The sequence below is a fragment of the Thalassophryne amazonica genome, chromosome 19 (genome assembly GCF_902500255.1).
Source record: "Thalassophryne amazonica chromosome 19, fThaAma1.1, whole genome shotgun sequence".
Taxonomy (NCBI): Eukaryota; Metazoa; Chordata; class Actinopteri; order Batrachoidiformes; family Batrachoididae; genus Thalassophryne; species Thalassophryne amazonica.
Genome location: NC_047121.1, coordinates 45085383 through 45104504, shown reverse-complemented (window position 1 = coordinate 45104504; position 19122 = coordinate 45085383). Strand labels below are relative to the sequence as shown.

The 19122-nt window shown below is 47.1% G+C and overlaps 1 protein-coding gene across 1 annotated transcript in view; it reads left to right on the top strand.

The window, feature by feature from the left end:
• dph6 (diphthamine biosynthesis 6) overlaps positions 1 to 19122 on the top strand; it is a 173693-nt gene that overhangs the window by 150222 nt on the left and 4349 nt on the right. Inside the window, exon 14 of the mRNA XM_034195656.1 lies at positions 5878 to 6259. Within this exon, the coding sequence (XP_034051547.1) occupies positions 5878 to 6259 (382 nt within the window). The remainder of the gene's footprint in view (positions 1 to 5877; positions 6260 to 19122) is intronic.

The window sequence follows — 19122 nt, the reverse complement described above, 5'->3', positions numbered from 1 at the left end:
CACACTTTCCCTGTTTTCTACCTCAGTGCAAGTCATAGGTGCAACAGAGGAAAGAAAGATTTGTGTAGTGGCTGTAGCTTGTGTATTTTTTATGAAGAACCCCCGCCTACATTTAAACTTAGTGAAAATCTCTTTCCCTAGGGTGGGGATTACATACAGCACATTTAAATGGACTGTAAATAGAATACTTAACTTGGGGTCAAATACCGATAACACAACACCCACAGAGAACACAAGTAAGTTAAGCTTCACCAGCTGGGCTTTGGAACAAACTCAAAGCTGCTTACTGAAAGTCTTACTGCACTTACATGCATGATGAGGTCACGTCTTCAAGCATCCAAACAGTTCACAATTCCAAAATATTCGCTCTCACATACACACACACACACACACACACACACACACACACACACACACACACACACACACACACACACACACACACACACACACACACACACATAAAGCCAATGTTGCATCATTTTAAGATGCGTGGAGTTTTGTGGAAACCTTGAGTACAATATGCTACTATGCATTTAGGTTAATGTTGCTATTCAGACTCTAGTTGTTAAGGTTTCTCTGTAACAGCCAGTTTTCTGATGTCACACTTTTGTGTGTACTGTATATTTTCCTTTGTGTGTCAGAAGGAAGACCTGTCATGTGCGTTTATGATTAAAAAAAAAAAGTACCTCACGATTGTGTGAAGCCCCAGGGCCGTGTTATTGTTGTGCATTGATAATTTCTCTAATCAGGTGGATAAGGAAGCTTGCAGGGTTAATTGGGAGTATACTGGAGTCACCGCAAGTGTGAAATTGTATTTACGGTGCATTAAACCACAAAGAGTGCATTTGTGTGAATGAAAGTGTGCATGTAGATATGCCATTTGCACGCACAGTAAATGTCTTCTAGCATCCAAACGAATGGGCCAGACCTAAAAGGAAGCCACACAGAACCAGTGTGACAAAAGACATGGCTCAAAATGCAATACGTGAAAATAGAGCCAATGATCAGCTTCTTCTAAACTGGTTAGTAGATCTCACAGTAGTAGAACACCATATGAAGATCTGCAGGAAGGAAGATAATTTGGATCTGAATGTTCCATAATTAATTGGACATTTGTTTTTTTGAATACATATTTGTCAGTTAATGTATAAACAGAACTATTGACCTGTTTAATAGAGAATTTGACTACTTTAATTCAGATACAGTGGATCTGGAAAGTATTCACAGCGCTTCACTTTTTCAACATTTTGTTATGTTACAGCGTTATTCCAAATGAATAAAATTAATTTTTCCCCAAAAAATTCTACTCACAACACCCCATAATGACAACATGAAAAAGTTTTTTTTTTTTTTTTTGCATATTTATTAAAAATTAAAAAAAACTAAGAAATCATGCGTACGTAAGTATTCACATCCTTTGTTCAATATGTGGTTGATGCACCTTTGGCAGCAATAATAGCCTCAAGTCTTCTTTAATATGATGCCACAAGCTTGGCGCACCTGTCTTTGGCCAGTTTTGCTCATTCCTCTTTGCAGCACCTCTGAAGCTCCATCTGGTTGGATGGGGAGCATCGGTGCACAGCCATTTTCAGACCTTTCCAGAGATGTTCAATTGGATTCAGGTCTGGGCTCTGGCTGGGCCACTCAAGGACATTCACTGAGTTGTCCTGAAGCCACTCCTCATGGCTGTGTGCTTAGGGTCATTGTCCTGCTGAAAGATGAACCGTTGCCCCAATCTGAGGTCAGGAATGCTCTGGAGCAGGTTTTCATCCAGGATCTCTCTGTACATTGCTGCGTTCTTCTTTCCCTCAATCCTGACTTGTCTCCCAGTTCCTGCTGCTGAAAAACATCCCCACAGCATGATGCTGCCACCACCATGCTTCACTGTAGGGATGGTGCCTGGTTTCCTGCAAAATGACACCTGGCATTCACACCAAAAGAGTTCAATCTTTGTCTCATCAGACCAAAGAATTTTGTTTCTCATAGTCTGAGAATCCTTCTGGTGCCTTTTGGCAACTCCAGGTGGGCTGCCATGTGCCTTTTACTAAAGAGTGGCTTACGTCTGGCCACTCTACCATACAGGCCTGGTTGGTGGATTGCTGTAGAGATGGTTGTCCTTCTGAAAGCATCTCCTCTCTTCACAGAGGAATGCTGGTACTCTGACAGAGTGACCATCAGGTTCTTGTTCACCTCCTTGATGAAGGACCTTCTCCCTGAGGGCTAGGAAGACCCCAAGTTAAGATTTATGGATGTTCCAAAGTGGTCAGATCTGATCAATATCAGACCAATCAAGGTGTTTTTATTTTGATTGACTGATATCTGTTTAATTAAACCCGCGCCACCAAATAAGTGCATACATGATCACTCTGCTTCACTTTAGAAGCTTTATGTCAGTGCTCTAAGAAGGCTCCATGATGCTGCTTTGCTATAGACCCATGGTGCATGTGTAAATACTCTTTACATATGCAACAAAGCTGTTTTATTAACAGTGCTCAACAAGTCTTGGCTCCCCAGTTAGAGTAAAAGTCCATTTTTGAAAACATTTTTTTTTACATACAACAATAATAATAATGGCTTGACATTAATGTCTTTATTCTGCTCTGTGCATGTGTAATATTGAGGAAAATACAATTATCGGATTGGGACTCTGTATAGGCAGATATTAATATTACGTGACTCTGATCAGGATTGGGAGCAAAACAAAACAAAAAAAAACTTGTTTGAGACATCCCAATTAAGATTAAAAATGCTGATTTTACATCATTAAGGGGAGACGCATATTTTCTGGAGTATAAGTCGCAGGTTTTTTTCTTACTAATTTGAGAGGTCCTGCGACTTATACTCCAGTGCTACTTATATACTGAATGACTTATACCAAAAAATGACACATTTAATTATAATGACTAGCTATGGAACTTTCGCATAAATCAAAGCACGACACATCCCAAAATAAGGAGCTGATATTACAGAACAAAAAGGGTGACTTATACTCCAGTGTGACTTACTGTATATGTGGGTTTTTCCTTGTCAAGTGGCGTTTTTGAAGAGAAAACTCTTGAACGCCGGAAAATACTGTCAGTGGACTTTCCTGTTTAATTGATGCATCATAATGTATTATGTTGATGTCATCCACGCAATTCTGAAATGACTCCATGGACTTCAGTAGAACATCACACACATGTAACACACTGTGGAAAGATGTGCTTGAAGGTTGATGTGCTTGAATTCGAGTCTGATGTTCAAGGGAAGTTTAATTCATGTGTTTCATCTTTAAAGATTTACTGCCACTGATATATAATATATGCAAGCAACTCCTATGACAGAGTGGGGGATAGAATAGAACAGAATAGAATAAACTTTGTCTGTCTCGCAAAGGTCACAGAAATTCTTCTTCAACTGACTCATAAAAACACATTAAATACTCACACAAAACTTCACTGTTAAAAAAAAAAATCATCATTGAAAGAGGGTTCTCCAGGTTCCTGTATGCAAGGTTCTCTCCTTTTTTGGCACTTTTGATACAGCATAAATTCTAATAGCTTTAACAATGTTTGTTTAATACCCTCACGGCCTTAAACATTTCTTCAGCATAGAAACATGACAATCTGTGAATCTATTATAGAATAGAGGGTTGAAGAGCAAAAGATATTATAGCAGACTGACAGCCCAACCATCAGCGCTGAGACACAGAGCCACATGCTGAAGGACTCCCGCTGGGCAGGAAATGTAGGGGAACTGGCTAAGCAGCACAGTCCCATCAGCTCCCCGCTGTTCCCCGCCTTTACACCACTTCCTTATTACCGTGTTTACCGTTCGGCTTTCACGCCTCTCGGCCCTCCAACCCGCTGCACGCTCCAGGCACACGGACATGAGTTAGAGGGAGGAAAAGTGGGGAGAAGGAAAACAAACACAGGGAAAAGAAGGTCACACCCCATCAACGTGGAGAGCTGAGCACAGCAGATCCGGGCTTCATGAGTTTACCTGCTGCCTATGGAGTGAGGGAGCACACAGAGGGACTGGCTGCACGCCCTGGAAGTGAAGTGGGATGAAGTAATGAGATGGATTGTGTTAAGTGGCTGGTGTGGGGCGGAATGGAGCCCTCTACGCGCACACCCGCACACACACATTCATACATAACCACCTGCCTGGCCTCCCAACATGCCACTCCAACATTCACCTCCACCATATATCAAAGGTTCTATTTTATTGGATTCATTTAATAAATGATCTATGGTCACTTAGGGATGTCAGTCAGTCTTACTGGCTGTGGAAGCAAACAGTAATGGAGCTCTGACCACACTCGTGTCTGAAACATGCAGAAACGTGTGCACGCGTGCACACACACAGCAGTGCACCTTTAGCACATTTTGGTTTTGCTGAACAAATGTTCCACCTAACATAGCATTTTGGGAGCTACATTAGAAAGAAACAAATAGGACCTGATGTAACCTTCTCCGACAGCTCAAAGAGAAAGTCAGCAAGTGTGCACTGACAAAGTTCTGCCAGAGGCCGGATTACAGCGCCAAACTCGCCCATGATCTCCACGTGGGCGCTCGGCTCGTGTAGTACCTCAGTACCCAAGGCCTGCAGGGTGGCCTTTAAGCCTGGCTGAACAAGACGACCCCCCCCTTCCAACAATCCTGTCACTTCTCTCCCCAGTTACTGCTGTCTGGATGGTGGGCAATCAGTATTGACAAGTGCAGGAGCACTTCCCTCTAGCGCAATACCTAGCCTGTGCCAGAAGTGCTAATATAACATTTATCAAAGCACAGGACACGTATGTGTGCTGTCACTTCGTCTGACATGCTAAGAGCTTTGTGCTGACACAGCCGTCGTCCTCTGCTCCTCCGATTGTTATTGTTGATCACTACAACCTGAAAAATCAGCTCTGTGTGTGTGTGTGTGTTTTAAGCCTTCACCTCGTCCCTCCACTCTGTGCACACGCTTTCTTTTAGCGAGAGGCTAGCAGTTGATACACAATTAAGCATCTGATAAAAGTCTAATCTGAAGGTAAGTGCTCCGTTTCAGTGAGTCTCGCGGATCGGCTCGTGACGGGTCCCGCCTGTTGAAAGGACGGCGGAGTGGCCGTCCGCTCTTGTTGTCAATAATTTTTTTTCTTCTTCTTTATCTGCGACCAAATATATCAAAATAAAAAGTAAGTAACCTGTTATTATTCTGCACTTACAAAGTGGAGCGTAAGTGGATGAAAATTGATCCAGAAAATTGAAAAGGGGGTTAAGTGTTTTTGCCCTATCGACTCCGGCTGAAATGACGGTTCCATAAAACACTCATTTCTCTCCCATTAGCAGATGAAGCCACCGCCAAGTATTATTAAAGGGCCACACTGTAGCGCTGCTGCTGCTGCGAGACATTTTGTTTCGGCTAATGGCTCCTCAGTCCAGAGGAGGAAAGGGGGGTGGTGGTTAGATTTTTGGCTCTGTATATGAAAGCAAGACAGTTTTCCTCTAAATGCACACAGTTGAAATGGTGTAAAATGATCTTGAGAGAAAGGTGATAAATCATCTCGGGTAGTACCTGTCACATTAGCAAAGGCAACTGAAAGTAAATGCATATGTGCATTTTACTTAAGGTGGCACTATGGATTGTTTGGAGGCTATCATTACCGGGGCTCACCTCACAATCTCACGTTAATTGATAGTCTTTCAGTCTGTCAAGTAAATAGCTCATCTTGTTGGAGTACGGTACAATTTTTTTTACAATGTGCTTTCCAGTGTTTAATGTCAATGGAGTAGTTTTGTGATCAGCATGTGTCTCAGAATGAGGCCCATACGTTTGATTGGATGATGGCACAACACAGTATATACTGTAATTTGCCAGCTGGTTTCTTTGAATGCCATCTGTTTGCCTTTGCAGGACTTGTTGTGGGAGCCTGAGACGAAACAAGGCCTCTTATTGGTTATTGTGGTACCCGCTCTACCAAAGGGTGCTGCTGTGGAGCTCCATGTAACAGCTGTTCGAGATGACCCAAGAAAGAGGACTTCCTGTCACATGACTACAAAGGTAGCATGCGGATCCATCGAGTGCGACACTGTAATATCTGGCGATGGCTGTGGTGCTTCGCTCTCCCTGGCTGTGGTCAGCACCGGCTCAGGGATCTCTGATGTCACGGATCTCACACAGGCAGTGTGTGCTGCGTTCCAAAAAGCCACAAAGGAGCTTGCCACCGGGCTATCACCACTGTGTGCCAGGGTGTTTTTCAAGCATAACCACCCAGTGGCACAGCAGATTGTTAAAGGTACGTCACTCTCAAGACTCAAGCATAAGCTCAATTTGACATTTATTCTAAATGTTGCATTTTGTTGAACGCGCCACTAATTTACGTTTATAGATTATCCTCTACATATAGATTTCTTGATTCAGTGTCAACCTACACAAACATTATTATTGACTTTGAATCATTCTAATGGTCTTCATGGTGTCCCAGAAGGACAAACATTTTCAGGCAAATACATGCAAATGACTAACTTAATACCACGTTCCCAAAATTTGGTCAAATTTACTCTTTCTTTGTCCAAAGGACTTCAGGGTCTCTGAACCCCATTTTTTCTCGAGCTGTCTTGCCACAGTCTCAAGTGCGTCTCTCAAATGGTCAATACAATGAATTACTGTAAGTTAACTTTCTGCAGGGGTGGTGGCCAAGTGCTTAGTGCTGTTGTGAAAGTGTAGGTACACGGACCCACAACAGGGGGCGCAATGAACGGACAATGGAGAAAAGTAAAGAACAAGTTTTACTGTTGTGAAAAGAGCACAACTAATACAACAATCAATAATTTGGAGGTGTAAGCCGAAATCTGCTGGTGTCGTGTGGGCAGGCTCGAAGGTAGGAGACGTCCGTCCTAGTCGAACCGGAACCACCCAGATCTCCTCTGCCACCGAAACCCAGAAGTACTGGAACCGCCAAGTCCCGAATTCCCAGGTGGCCACTGCCTTCGCTCGTCGGATCCGGTACTGCTGGCGGGAAAGAGCACAAACACACAGGTAGGGATGCGACCGCACCCAGTAGAAGGAGAGGGGCGAAGCCGCCTCCACCTCTTGTTACACAGAAGCAGGAAAGGTGAGTACTTATCTGAGCAAGTTGCTTTCTGTAATCAGCTGTCCTGAAAAGGTTTAGCAAGGTTTATCTTTAGTATATGTTTGCAGAGAAGGATTACCTTAACTCAAGGCGATATCTCGGCACTGAGGTGGAGACGCCGTCCTACTGATATACCTCCGTGCTGAGTGGAACAGCTGTGTCCAGTGATGGGTGACAGCTGTCACCCAGGCTGCTCCCATAAGGTGGCAGCGCCCTCTGGTGCCTGGAGCCCGCACTCCAGGCAGGGCGCCCTCTGGTGGTGGTGGGCCAGCAGTACCTCCTCTTCAGCGGCCCACACAACAGGACCCCCCCCCTCAACGGGCGCCTCCTGGCGCACGACCGGGCTTGTCCGGATGGCGACGATAGAAGTCGGCCAGGAGGGCCGGGTCCAGGATGAAGCCCTTCTTCACCCAGGAGCGCTCCTCGGGACCGTACCCCTCCCAGTCCACTAGATACTGAAAACCCCGGCCCATTCGACGGACGTCAAGGAGCCGGCGCACAGTCCAAGCCGGTTCCCCGTCGATGATCCGGGCAGGAGGTGGTGCCGGACCCGGGGTGCAGAGGGGTGAGGTGTGATGGGGTTTTATCCGGGAAACATGAAAAACTGGATGGATCCGCAGTGAGGCCGGAAGCTGGAGCCTCACTGCGGCGGGGTTGATGACCTTGAGGATCTTGAAAGGTCCGATGTACCGTTCCTGAAGTTTTGGAGAGTCCACCTGCAGAGGAATGTCCTTGGTGGACAACCAGACCTCCTGCCCAGGACGATACTTGGGAGCCGGGGCCCGCCGCCGGTCTGCATGTTTCTTCGCCCTCGTCCGGGCCTTCAACAAAGCAGAGCGGGCGGCACGCCACACCCGACGGCACTTCCGTAGGTGGGCCTGGACCGAGGGCACACCGACCTCTCCCTCAACCACCGGAAACAAGGGGGGCTGATACCCCAAGCACACCTCAAACGGGGAGAGGCCGGTGGCTGATGACACTTGGCTGTTGTGGGCGTACTCGATCCAGGCCAGGTGGGTACTCCAGGCCGTCGGGTGCGCGGCTGTCACACAGCGAAGTGTCTGCTCCAGTTCCTGATTTGCCCGCTCTGCCTGCCCGTTGGTCTGGGGGTGGTACCCAGACGAGAGGCTGACCGTGGCCCCCAGTTCCCGGCAGAAGCTCCTCCAGACGTGCGAGGTGAACTGGGGACCGCGATCGGAGACGATGTCTGATGGTATCCCATGCAGACGGACGACGTGGTGGACCAGGAGGTCCGCGGTCTCCTGGGCCGTTGGTAGCTTCGGGAGGGCCACGAAGTGGGCCGCCTTGGAGAAACGGTCCACTACCGTGAAGACAACGGTGTTTCCCTGGGACGGCGGGAGGCCCGTGACAAAGTCCAGGCCGATGTGGGACCAGGGGCGATGTGGGACGGGCAGCGGCTGTAGCAACCCTGAGGTCCTTTGGTGGTTGGCCTTGCCCCTGGCGCAGGTGGTACAGGCCTGGACGTAGTCCCGGACGTCGGCCTCTAGGGACGCCCACCAGAAGCGCTGCCGGACGACTGCCACGGTCCTTTGCACCCCAGGGTGACAGGAGAGCTTAGAACCGTGACAGAAGTCCAGTACTGCAGCCCTAGCTTCTGGTGGGACGTATAGTCTGTTCTTTGGTCCGATTCCGGGGTCCGGGTCACGGGTCAGGGCCTCCCGGACGGTCTTCTCCACGTCCCAGGTGAGGGCGGCCACGATAGCGGACTCCGGGATGATGGGATCCGGGGGATCCGACGGTTCCGTTTTGACTTCGTCTTCGTGTACCCGGGACAATGCATCCGATCTTTGATTCTTGGTCCCGGGACGGTAGGTAATCCGGAAGTCAAAACGGCCAAAGAACAGTGACCAGCGGGCTTGCCTGGGGTTCAGCCGCTTGGCGGTCCTGATGTACTCCAGGTTCCGATGGTCAGTGAAAACCGTGAATGGCACGGCTGTTCCCTCCAACAGATGTCTCCACTCTTCGAGGGCCTCTTTCACAGCAAGGAGTTCCCGATTGCCGACGTCATAGTTCCGTTCAGCGGGGGTCAACCTGCGGGAAAAATAGGCACACGGGTGAAGGACCTTATCGGTCTTCCCGCTCTGGGAGAGCACCGCTCCTATCCCCGAGTCCGAGGCATCCACTTCAACCACTAACTGGCGGCTAGGATCGGGCTGCACCAGAACTGGTGCAGACGAAAAGCGCCGTTTCAACTCCTTGAACGCGGCTTCGCACCGATCCGACCAGGTGAAGGGGATTTTTGGTGAGGTCAGGGCTGTCAGGGGGCTAACTACCTGACTGTAGCCCTTAATGAACCTCCTGTAGAAATTAGCAAAGCCGAGGAACTGTTGCAGCTTCCTACGGCTTGTGGGTTGGGGCCAATCTCTCACCGCCGCAACCTTGGCCGGATCAGGGGCGACGGAGTTGGAGGAGATGATAAACCCCAAGAAGGACAAAGAAGTGCGGTGGAACTCACACTTCTCGCCCTTCACAAACAGGCGGTTCTCCAACAACCGCTGTAGGACCTGACGGACATGCCGGACATGAGTCTCAGGATCCGGGGAAAAGATGAGTATGTCGTCTAGGTACACGAAGACGAACCGGTGCAGGAAGTCCCGCAAGACATCGTTTACCAATGCTTGGAAAGTCGCGGGAGCATTAGTGAGACCGAACGGCATGACCAGGTACTCGAAATGACCTAACGGGGTGTTAAATGCCGTCTTCCATTCGTCTCCCTTCCGGATCCGAACCAAATGATACGCATTCCTAAGATCAAGCTTGGTGAAGATTTTGGCTCCATGCAAGGGGGTGAACACTGAATCCAACAAGGGCAACGGGTATCGGTTGCGAACCGTGATTTCGTTCAACCCCCTGTAATCAATGCATGGACGAAGCCCGCCATCTTTTTTACCCACAAAAAAGAAACCAGCACCCATCGGGGAGGTGGAATTCCGGATCAACCCGGCAGCTAATGAGTCCCGGATGTAGGTCTCCATTGATTCGCGTTCCGGCCGTGAGAGGTTGTACAGCCTACTGGACGGGAACTCACTGCCTGGAACCAAATCAATGGCACAATCATACGGGCGGTGGGGAGGAAGCGTGAGAGCCAGATCCTTGCTGAACACGTCAGCGAGGTCATGGTACTCCGCCGGCACCGCCTTCAGATTGGGCGGGACTCGGACCTCCTCCTTAGCGTGGGAGCCGGGAGGAACCGAGGAACCTAGACACTCCCGATGGCAGGTCTCGCTCCACTGTACCACTACCCCGGACGGCCAATCGATCCGGGGATTGTGCTTTAGCATCCAGGGAAAGCCCAGAACCACACGGGAGGTGGCCTGAGTCACAAAGAACTCGATCACCTCCCGGTGGTTACCTGACACCACCAGAGTTACTGGAGGTGTCTTATGTGTGATCGGTGGGAGTAGGGAGCCATCTAGTGCCCGAACCTGTACAGGCGAGGTAAGAGCCACCAGAGGGAGCCCTATCTCCCTGGCCCATCTGCTGTCTAGCAGATTCCCTTCAGAGCCCGTGTCCACCAGTGCTGGGGCCTTCAGGGTTGAATCCTCATACAGGATCGTGACTGGGAGTCGTGTGGCAATGTGGGTGTGTCCCACGTGAATGTTTTGGCCCACCCCTGGCCCAGTCTCTAGGGGCGGGCGTTGGAGTTTAACCGCTCGGGGCAGTCGTTTGCAAGATGCTCACTCGAGCCGCAAACAAAACAAGCTCCATAGGCCCGCCTCCTTTGTGCTCCAGGTGCCCTAAATGTTGCCCTGCTCGTGTCCATAGCTTCGTCAGCAGGGGGATCCGTAGGCGCACGGAGTGCAGGAACAGAGGAGCGTGGGGAGGGCGGAGCTCGGTCGGAACCGGAAGGGAGAGGGACGACGCGTGCCTGGCCACGCCCTTCGCCTCGTTCCCGACGGCGTTCTTCTAGCCGGTTGTCGAGTCGTATGACCAGATCGATGAGCCCATCTAAGTCCCGCGGTTCGTCCTTCGCCACCAGGTGCTCTTTTAGGACCAGTGACAGTCCGTTTACAAAGGCGGCGCGGAGGGCAGTGCTATTCCAGCCGGATCTCGCCGCCGCGATGCGGAAGGCGACTGCATAGGCAGCTGCGCTCCGACGCCCCTGTCTCATTGACAGTAGCGCGGTTGAAGCGGTCTCTCCTCTGTTGGGATGGTCGAACACCGTTCTGAGCTCCCGTACAAACCCATCGTATGTATGAAGGAGCCGTGAGTTCTGCTCCCAGAGCGCTGTAGCCCAAGCGCGTGCCTCCCCGCGAAGCAGATTTATTACATAAGCTACTTTGCTAGCGTCAGTCGCGTACATCACGGGACGCTGTGCGAAGACGAGCGAACACTGCATCAGAAAATCCGCGCACGTCTCCACACAGCCTCCGTACGGTTCTGGAGGGCTTATGTATGCTTCTGGGGACGGAGGAAGGGACCGTTGAACGACCAGTGGAACGTCACTTTCACGCGCAGGGTCCTCGGGAGGGAGAGCCGCAGCGGCGCCCGGAGGGCGCGCCTCCACTTGTGCGGCGAGAGCCTCCACCCTGCGGTTTAGGAGAACGTGCTGCTCGGTCATTAAATCGATCCGAGAGGTGAAAGCGGTGAGGATCCGCTGCAACTCACCGATTACCCCTCCCGAAGCCGCCGACGCGCCTTGTTCTTCCATTGGCCGTTCAACAGCCGGTTGACGCCCCTCGGGGTCCATGACGCTGGCCGAGATATCCTGTTGTGAAAGTGTAGGTACACGGACCCACAACAGGGGGCGCAATGAACGGACAATGGAGAAAAGTAAAGAACAAGTTTTACTGTTGTGTAAATAGCACAACTAATACAACAATCAATAATTTGGAGGTGTAAGCCGAAATCTGCTGGTGTCGTGTGGGCAGGCTCGAAGGTAGGAGACGTCCGTCCTAGTCGAACCGGAACCACCCAGATCTCCTCTGCCACCGAAACCCAGAAGTACTGGAACCGCCAAGTCCCGAATTCCCAGGTGGCCACTGCCTTCGCTCGTCGGATCCGGTACTGCTGGCGGGAAAGAGCACAAACACACAGGTAGGGATGCGACCGCACCCAGTAGAAGGAGAGGGGCGAAGCCGCCTCCACCTCTTGTTACACAGAAGCAGGAAAGGTGAGTACTTATCTGAGCAAGTTGCTTTCTGTAATCAGCTGTCCTGAAAAGGTTTAGCAAGGTTTATCTTTAGTATATGTTTGCAGAGAAGGATTACCTTAACTCAAGGCGATATCTCGGCACTGAGGTGGAGACGCCGTCCTACTGATATACCTCCGTGCTGAGTGGAACAGCTGTGTCCAGTGATGGGTGACAGCTGTCACCCAGGCTGCTCCCATAAGGTGGCAGCGCCCTCTGGTGCCTGGAGCCCGCACTCCAGGCAGGGCGCCCTCTGGTGGTGGTGGGCCAGCAGTACCTCCTCTTCAGCGACCCACACAACAAGTGCACTTGGTTTCAGTGCAGAAGATTTCTGGTTCAAACCTCACCCCTGCCACATTTTTCCATGTAATGTTGAGTTGCATCAGGAAGAACAGCCGGCATAAAATGTACAGACAACATACAGACCCACCTCGGATCTGCTGTGGCAACCCGCGTGTAAAAACAAGGCATCAGCTAAAGCGACTTACTTTTTACTGTAAGTTTAACTTTCTAAACCTTACACAATTGAGTTGAAAATCCAAAACTTGTCAGAGGGCTGAGTCAAAGAGAAGTCGTCGGTGGACATAACTAAACAATAATTAATTAATAATAATTAATAACTTGTAATAATTAAATACAAGATTCTCTAGGATCTCGTGCTTAATTATCCTCTAGGATCTCATGTTTAATTATTACAAGTAACCCAAACACAACCCAAAACACTGTGCCAACCTGACTGTCACAATGTTTTATCATTATGGATTTATGTGCCACCAGCCTCTCGTTCCAACATTCTACCTTCTTGTCAAGACAAACCTGGGATGGTATTTGTTTTAAATAGTGATGTTCTGTCTGAGGGAAAAGGCTGCATCCATCACACGATCCGAGTTGTCATCACTGAAGCATTCAATTAGCATTTTTTGAATTAAGGCCAATCCAAGAATCTGTTATTTGTAGCTTTGGCAGGATATAAAATCACAGTCAGCACTCATTAAGACAAAATGGATCTTTGAGGTATGGCTTGGTGTGCAAAACAGACACTGTAGGTCACTCATGATAAAATATTGGAAGTGACTACTGCTGCAGTACTGTATCAATAGGAGCTTCATTTGTCTACTGACACAGAGCCAATCATATTCCACATTACATCCGGCATAGCAGAACAATTTATGTAACAGAATCACTCACTGGCACAGAAGAAATGTCAGTATCTGATTGGTGCTGTGTCACTAGACAAAAGGTTATATTCGTGACAAAGTACTGTTGTTAAAGTTGTTGTTGAACATAGCTTCATAATGTTCATGATGCAGTATTTATTTCAGAAATCTTCTTAAAAGGGCTCTTATTTGGCTATTTCGTTATATCGTAAGTGGGACTGGTGATATAGTTCAGTACAACTAAACCAAAACTGCTATGGAAACAATTAAAATATTTGAGGTTGAAACATTTCAGTTGCAAGTTTCATAGAAAGCTATAAGTGTGTTAAATGGTAACACTGGGGTTTTTCAACCTGGAGTCTATGTTTAGATGTTTTTGGTCCATCTTTTCACTTGGAACAGAAATGAAGATAATCTGTCCAGTATTGATTGAGAATGCAAACAGATGTGGGCTAAACAGCTATACATTGTAATGTAAGGACCAAGCTAAAAACACCAAAGCAATACTGGACCTGTTATCCTGGTTTTTGTCCCATGTGCAAAGATGAACTCAAAAAACAGTCCCCGATTGAAAAATCCTGACATTGATTGGTTATCAAGCCATTCATCGCTCACAATTTCATGTTTCTTTAATTAAGCGTTATATAGATGCCCTGCCAGACCTAGCTACTGACTCATCATGGAGCTTTACCATGCACAAGCAAACCTTGGGAGCCCACCCACGGGCCTTTTCGTGGGTCACAGCTTATGCTCATTGGGTGATGAATCCAAAAAGTCAAAGGAGGAAAAGTAACACCTCTGGCAGTAACAGTCACAGCCTAACAACTGCAGCTGTCAATGAGCAGACAGACGATGACAGCAGCGCAAACTGTGAGTGCACACCCCCTCCTTCAGTTCCTTGCATAGGATTCACGGCTGATAGGCATGACATATGCTCCAAATGAAACCATTAAACATCTTGTCTCAACTTGTTACTTACGACAGAAAGGTTCTAGCAAACTCAGCCCCCCAAACACACAACAAAACCCCCAAATGGTATGTAATATACATTTGGGTCCATAACTGTTTGGACAGTGGTGCAATTTTTGCCATGTTACTTCTGTACACCACTACAATGAAATTGAAATAAAATGGGATGTAATAATTCAAGGGTTTTAACACAAGAAATTGTGCATAGTGTAACTTTTGTCTGTTGCATCATCACTTATAAAAGTTGAAGGTACAGTTTACCAGAAGGCACATGGGATGCTCAAATGTAGATATGACATATTCATTGACTTGGAAATTTTAACTCAGCCACATGATGTGTACAGTCACTGTAGTGTGCCAGTCTCAGGCCCGGGTAAATGAGGAAGGAAGAAGTCCGAAGAATGTACACCATAAATTTAGCCAAATCTCATCCATATTGGTTGCACAAACCAGTGCATTTGGAGTGGCGGTCCCAAGCACAGATAAATGAGTAAAGTCACGCCAGGAACGTCATCTGGTGTAAAACATGCAGATTTCAGAACAATTTTCACCGTATCAGCTCGGTTGACGTGGAGACCGGTAGTATTTGGGCTATTGTTAGGCAAAGAAGAGGAAGAGAGCATGTCTGGAGGCTGCAGGAGAGAAGGAAAGTTAGAAGTGTGAAAGTAAGTGTCAGGACTTTGGATGTTAGTAGTGTGACTGGTAAAGGAGAGAGCTGACTAAGGTGATGGAGCAGAGAAAGACTGATGCACTATGTGTACAAGAGGCCAGTTGGAAAGGAAATTGGGCCAGGAGCATTGGAGGTGAGTTCAAATTGCATCATGGTGTGGATGGGAGGAGAAATGTTGGGTATCATTCTGAAGGAAGAGTATGTTAAAGCGTGTCTGACAGGGTGTTGAGTGTAAAGTTGCAAATTCAAGGGGTGATAATGAATGTCATCAGTGTATATGCCCCACAGATAGTTTGCAAGATGGAGAAACAACATTTCTGGGGTGAGTGAGATGAGGAGGTAGCGATTGTACCCAAGGACGACAGAGTGTTGATTGAACAGTCTTAAGTAGGCATGGAACTGGAGGTGGCAGAGCTGAAGATGCTATGATTTTCTTTGGGAGTGACTACAATGGACAGGATTATGAGTAAATTTATTGGACGGATAGCACAGGTAGGACGTTTGAAGACAAAGTCAGACCGGTGAGCTTGAGATGGTTTGGCAATGTGTAAAGGAGGGACCCAGGGTAGATAGGGAGAAGGATGCTGAGGATTGTGCCGCCAGGCAGGAGGAGGGACATCAAAGAGGAGGTTTATGGATGTGGTGAGAAAGGAGATGCAGGTGGTTTGTGTGACATGGGAAGATGCAGAGGACAGCAGCCAAAAGAAGTGACTTGGAAATGTCCATGGATCCGTTCCCTCATTTCTCTAATGAAAGCTGCCTTTGAAAGTGATTATTGGTACTAAAAGTAATACTTCTGTATTTATTTTGTACAATTACTTACAAACTCTGACATGGCAGCCACTCTATTTTGTGTGACCCTGATCCTGTCAGATCTCAGAAGCTAAGTAGTATGGGGCCTGGTTAGCAATCGGATAGGAGATCTCTTCAGAACACCAGGGGCTGTGTGTGTTTCTCCAGGTAATAACTGGAGTTGTGCCAGGAAGGGCATCCGCCATAATACTTCTGCCAAATACCAATGCAGATCTGGCTGTATTCGCTGTAGCATTCCCCAACAAATACAGGAGCAGCTGAAAGGGCAACAACAACAACAACTTACAGACTCTGACAGTGGAGGCACTATGTATTCAAATGGCCATCATTCCTAAATGGTGAATAATATATTTTTGTTAATCCCTTTGATTTGTTTATTTAATTTCAACTGCATTATAGTGATGTACAGAGGCAAAATTGCCAAAATTGTCACTGTCCAAATACTTATGTATCCAACTGTTTATTGTAGGGGAAATGCCAACAAAAACTAAAAACAGGCACTCAACATTTGTGTCTTACATATTTGCCAGTGAGTAGTGTTGGAAGTCTCAAGGCCGATTTTTATTTATTTATTTTTTGGATGCTTCAGCCTTTCTTTGTATAGACTCTGTTTTGGCCTTGGCCTCGCCATCATCCAGCCTTGCAGAATAAGCTGAGGCCAGTTTGAGACCACTCGTTTTTAGCCACTGTTTACTTTTCACCAAAGAAAAAAACGCCTGCCGCTGTAACTTTATGCATACGATGGTTTGTGCGCGCAGTGCCTGAATGCATTGTTTTCTATTCACCACAGTACTACATGCACACATAGACACGTGCTATGCTACACTACATCTAAACGTATTAATATGTAAAAATCTTCAGTAAGACTCTTGTCACGACCCAAACATTATTATATGCCTTGGCCTGGGTAATATATTAATGTCTGTGATCCCAAAACATATGTGTCAAGAAAGTATGCGAGAGATTATAAAAGGCCACATCCAAATCACTTGGCTGTGGCTTGAAATTACACGAGTCTATGGAAATGGGCCGCGGCAACTATGATAGACTTTGTATAATACTTTGCCTCGAATTTGGAAGCTGTGGCCTCAACCTGGGCCTTGACCTCAAGTTGTTGTGATTCAGTCTTAGGCTTTGGCCTTGGAGGACTCGACTACAACACAGCCAGTGAGCCATAATATATTGTTCTGTGTGTCCTTCACTTTTGATCAACTCTGTTCAAAACGGAACTGCTTCATCCTTGTTTAATCCATGTTAGCTCCAATCTGTTTAATTAAAATAGATGAGTTTGATTCAAAGGGCTTCACAGTGATGCATCGCATGCACCCATTCATACACACCCATACACCAATATCAACGTGGTGCTACGCGAGGTGCCAAACTGCACACCGGGAGCATCGTGGGAATTAACGACCTTGCCCCAAGGGCCCTTAGTGATTTTCTGATCTAATGGGGATTTGAACTGAGGATCCTCTGGTCTCAACCCCGCTCCTTTAACTCGGATATATTTTGGAGAGCCGCCAAACAAACCCTTTTTGTTGTTGTTGGCAGCGGCACAAAGAAGCTACAAACTGAAGCCAATTATGACGCCTAATAGGAAGTTAAGAGGCCTTAGCAAGTACAAAGACTCTTTGGAACTTTCAATACCACTGACCAAATCATCTAAGTGGGTGTGTCTAGATATTTTTAACCTTGTATGTATAACTTTGACCCTGTGTTGTTTTCAGAAAACCCAAAAGCAATTAAAAGTGGACCCCAGTTGCACAGCCACTGCACCCCAGGAAAACAACAAAGAAATCACTAAAAGCCAGATATTGTCATCACATTCATCTCTGTGATTAGTGTGTAAGCTTGTGACCACAACTGTAGTTGGGTGGTTACCACGGGACAAGTAATAAGACATTTTGTGTCTCTTTGCTCCAGAACTCTCAAAACACAAACATGTGCCCAGTATTGTTTTAATTTGTGGCTGGACTCCACACAGTCAACCTCTCATCTTCTTTTCTTCCTTTTCCTCCAACTAAATGAACAATATTCATGAGCCAATACTCGCTAATTACCACCTCGTTTATTGGTTAAATTGACCAGTTTGAAAGTCGGTGTAGCACAACTAAAAACCACTGGCTCTAGGTCTTGGCTACTGCTTAAAAGCCCCAGAAGCCCAGAAGGCATCATTTTTTTCATGCAGGAGCCCTTTTTCCCTCCTTGTCACACAGCACCCCACGCCATCACACCCTTCCTTCTGCACACAATATTTATGCCATAATCACTTTAAAAAAGGCTCTTAACATTTAGCATAAAAGGCAGTTTGGGGCATTGATAATGGTTTGGTTTTGAAAAACGCAAATTTTTAACCGCAGCCTTTTCAGCTCCCTGCATGTTGGCTGTGAAGCAGAATAATGGTTGGTCCTCTTGGGTGGTTTAGTTCCATCCCAGTGCTAATGGGATGGTGTTTTTTGAATTTTACTGTCTATTTGTATTGAGCCTCTCAGTGGGGCTCTTTGTGTGGCCCCAAAGGGAATTGGGTGTTAGAAATGTGTGTGTGACTGAACGTGTTAATGGAAGTATATGATTTTCTTTTACGTCTTTCTCTTAGGGGTTTTTGGCAGTTGGGGCAAAGGAAAAAAAAATCGAATAGTCACTCGAGGCACCTTCAACCTTCTCTATAATTCATCCATAAGCATGTGCACATCTGTGTGCAAAGAGACTAAAAGCAAAATTATTTCCCGTCTGTACCCAGATTAAAACATCCCAACATGAAACAGACTTTGTGTGCAATGTTTGAAGAATGACGTGTTTCTGCTCTTAATAAAACCCTCGTGTCTGTGATTTCCGTAGCTCAATTAGCTGTCAGTGAGCCATCTCCAGAGGATCCCACTTCCCAGGGTGTATCACACGCTCTGGTAGCACTTATTTAGACTTTTCAAATCCTCCCAAAAAGGTCTGTGTACAGTGGGGGAATTTTATGTTGTGGTGCATATTGGCTAATTAGGCAATGTATACTCTTTGAAAGGACACATGCTGTGTCTTCAAATGAAAGCAAACAAAACTTATTAAATAGTGCTGAATAACTCTCGGAACTGCCACACTCATTTCTCAAGTTCACATTGACATGAGAACAGTACTGCCACACTAATTCTGCGTGTTTGTCATAGACCTTTTATATATTGGACAAACCTGCTGTAACATCTCCCATAGGTTTTCTGAAGAGTGACTTTGAAACTCAACCGGGGCATCTCTGGATCTCGCCAACTTGGCAGTGTTT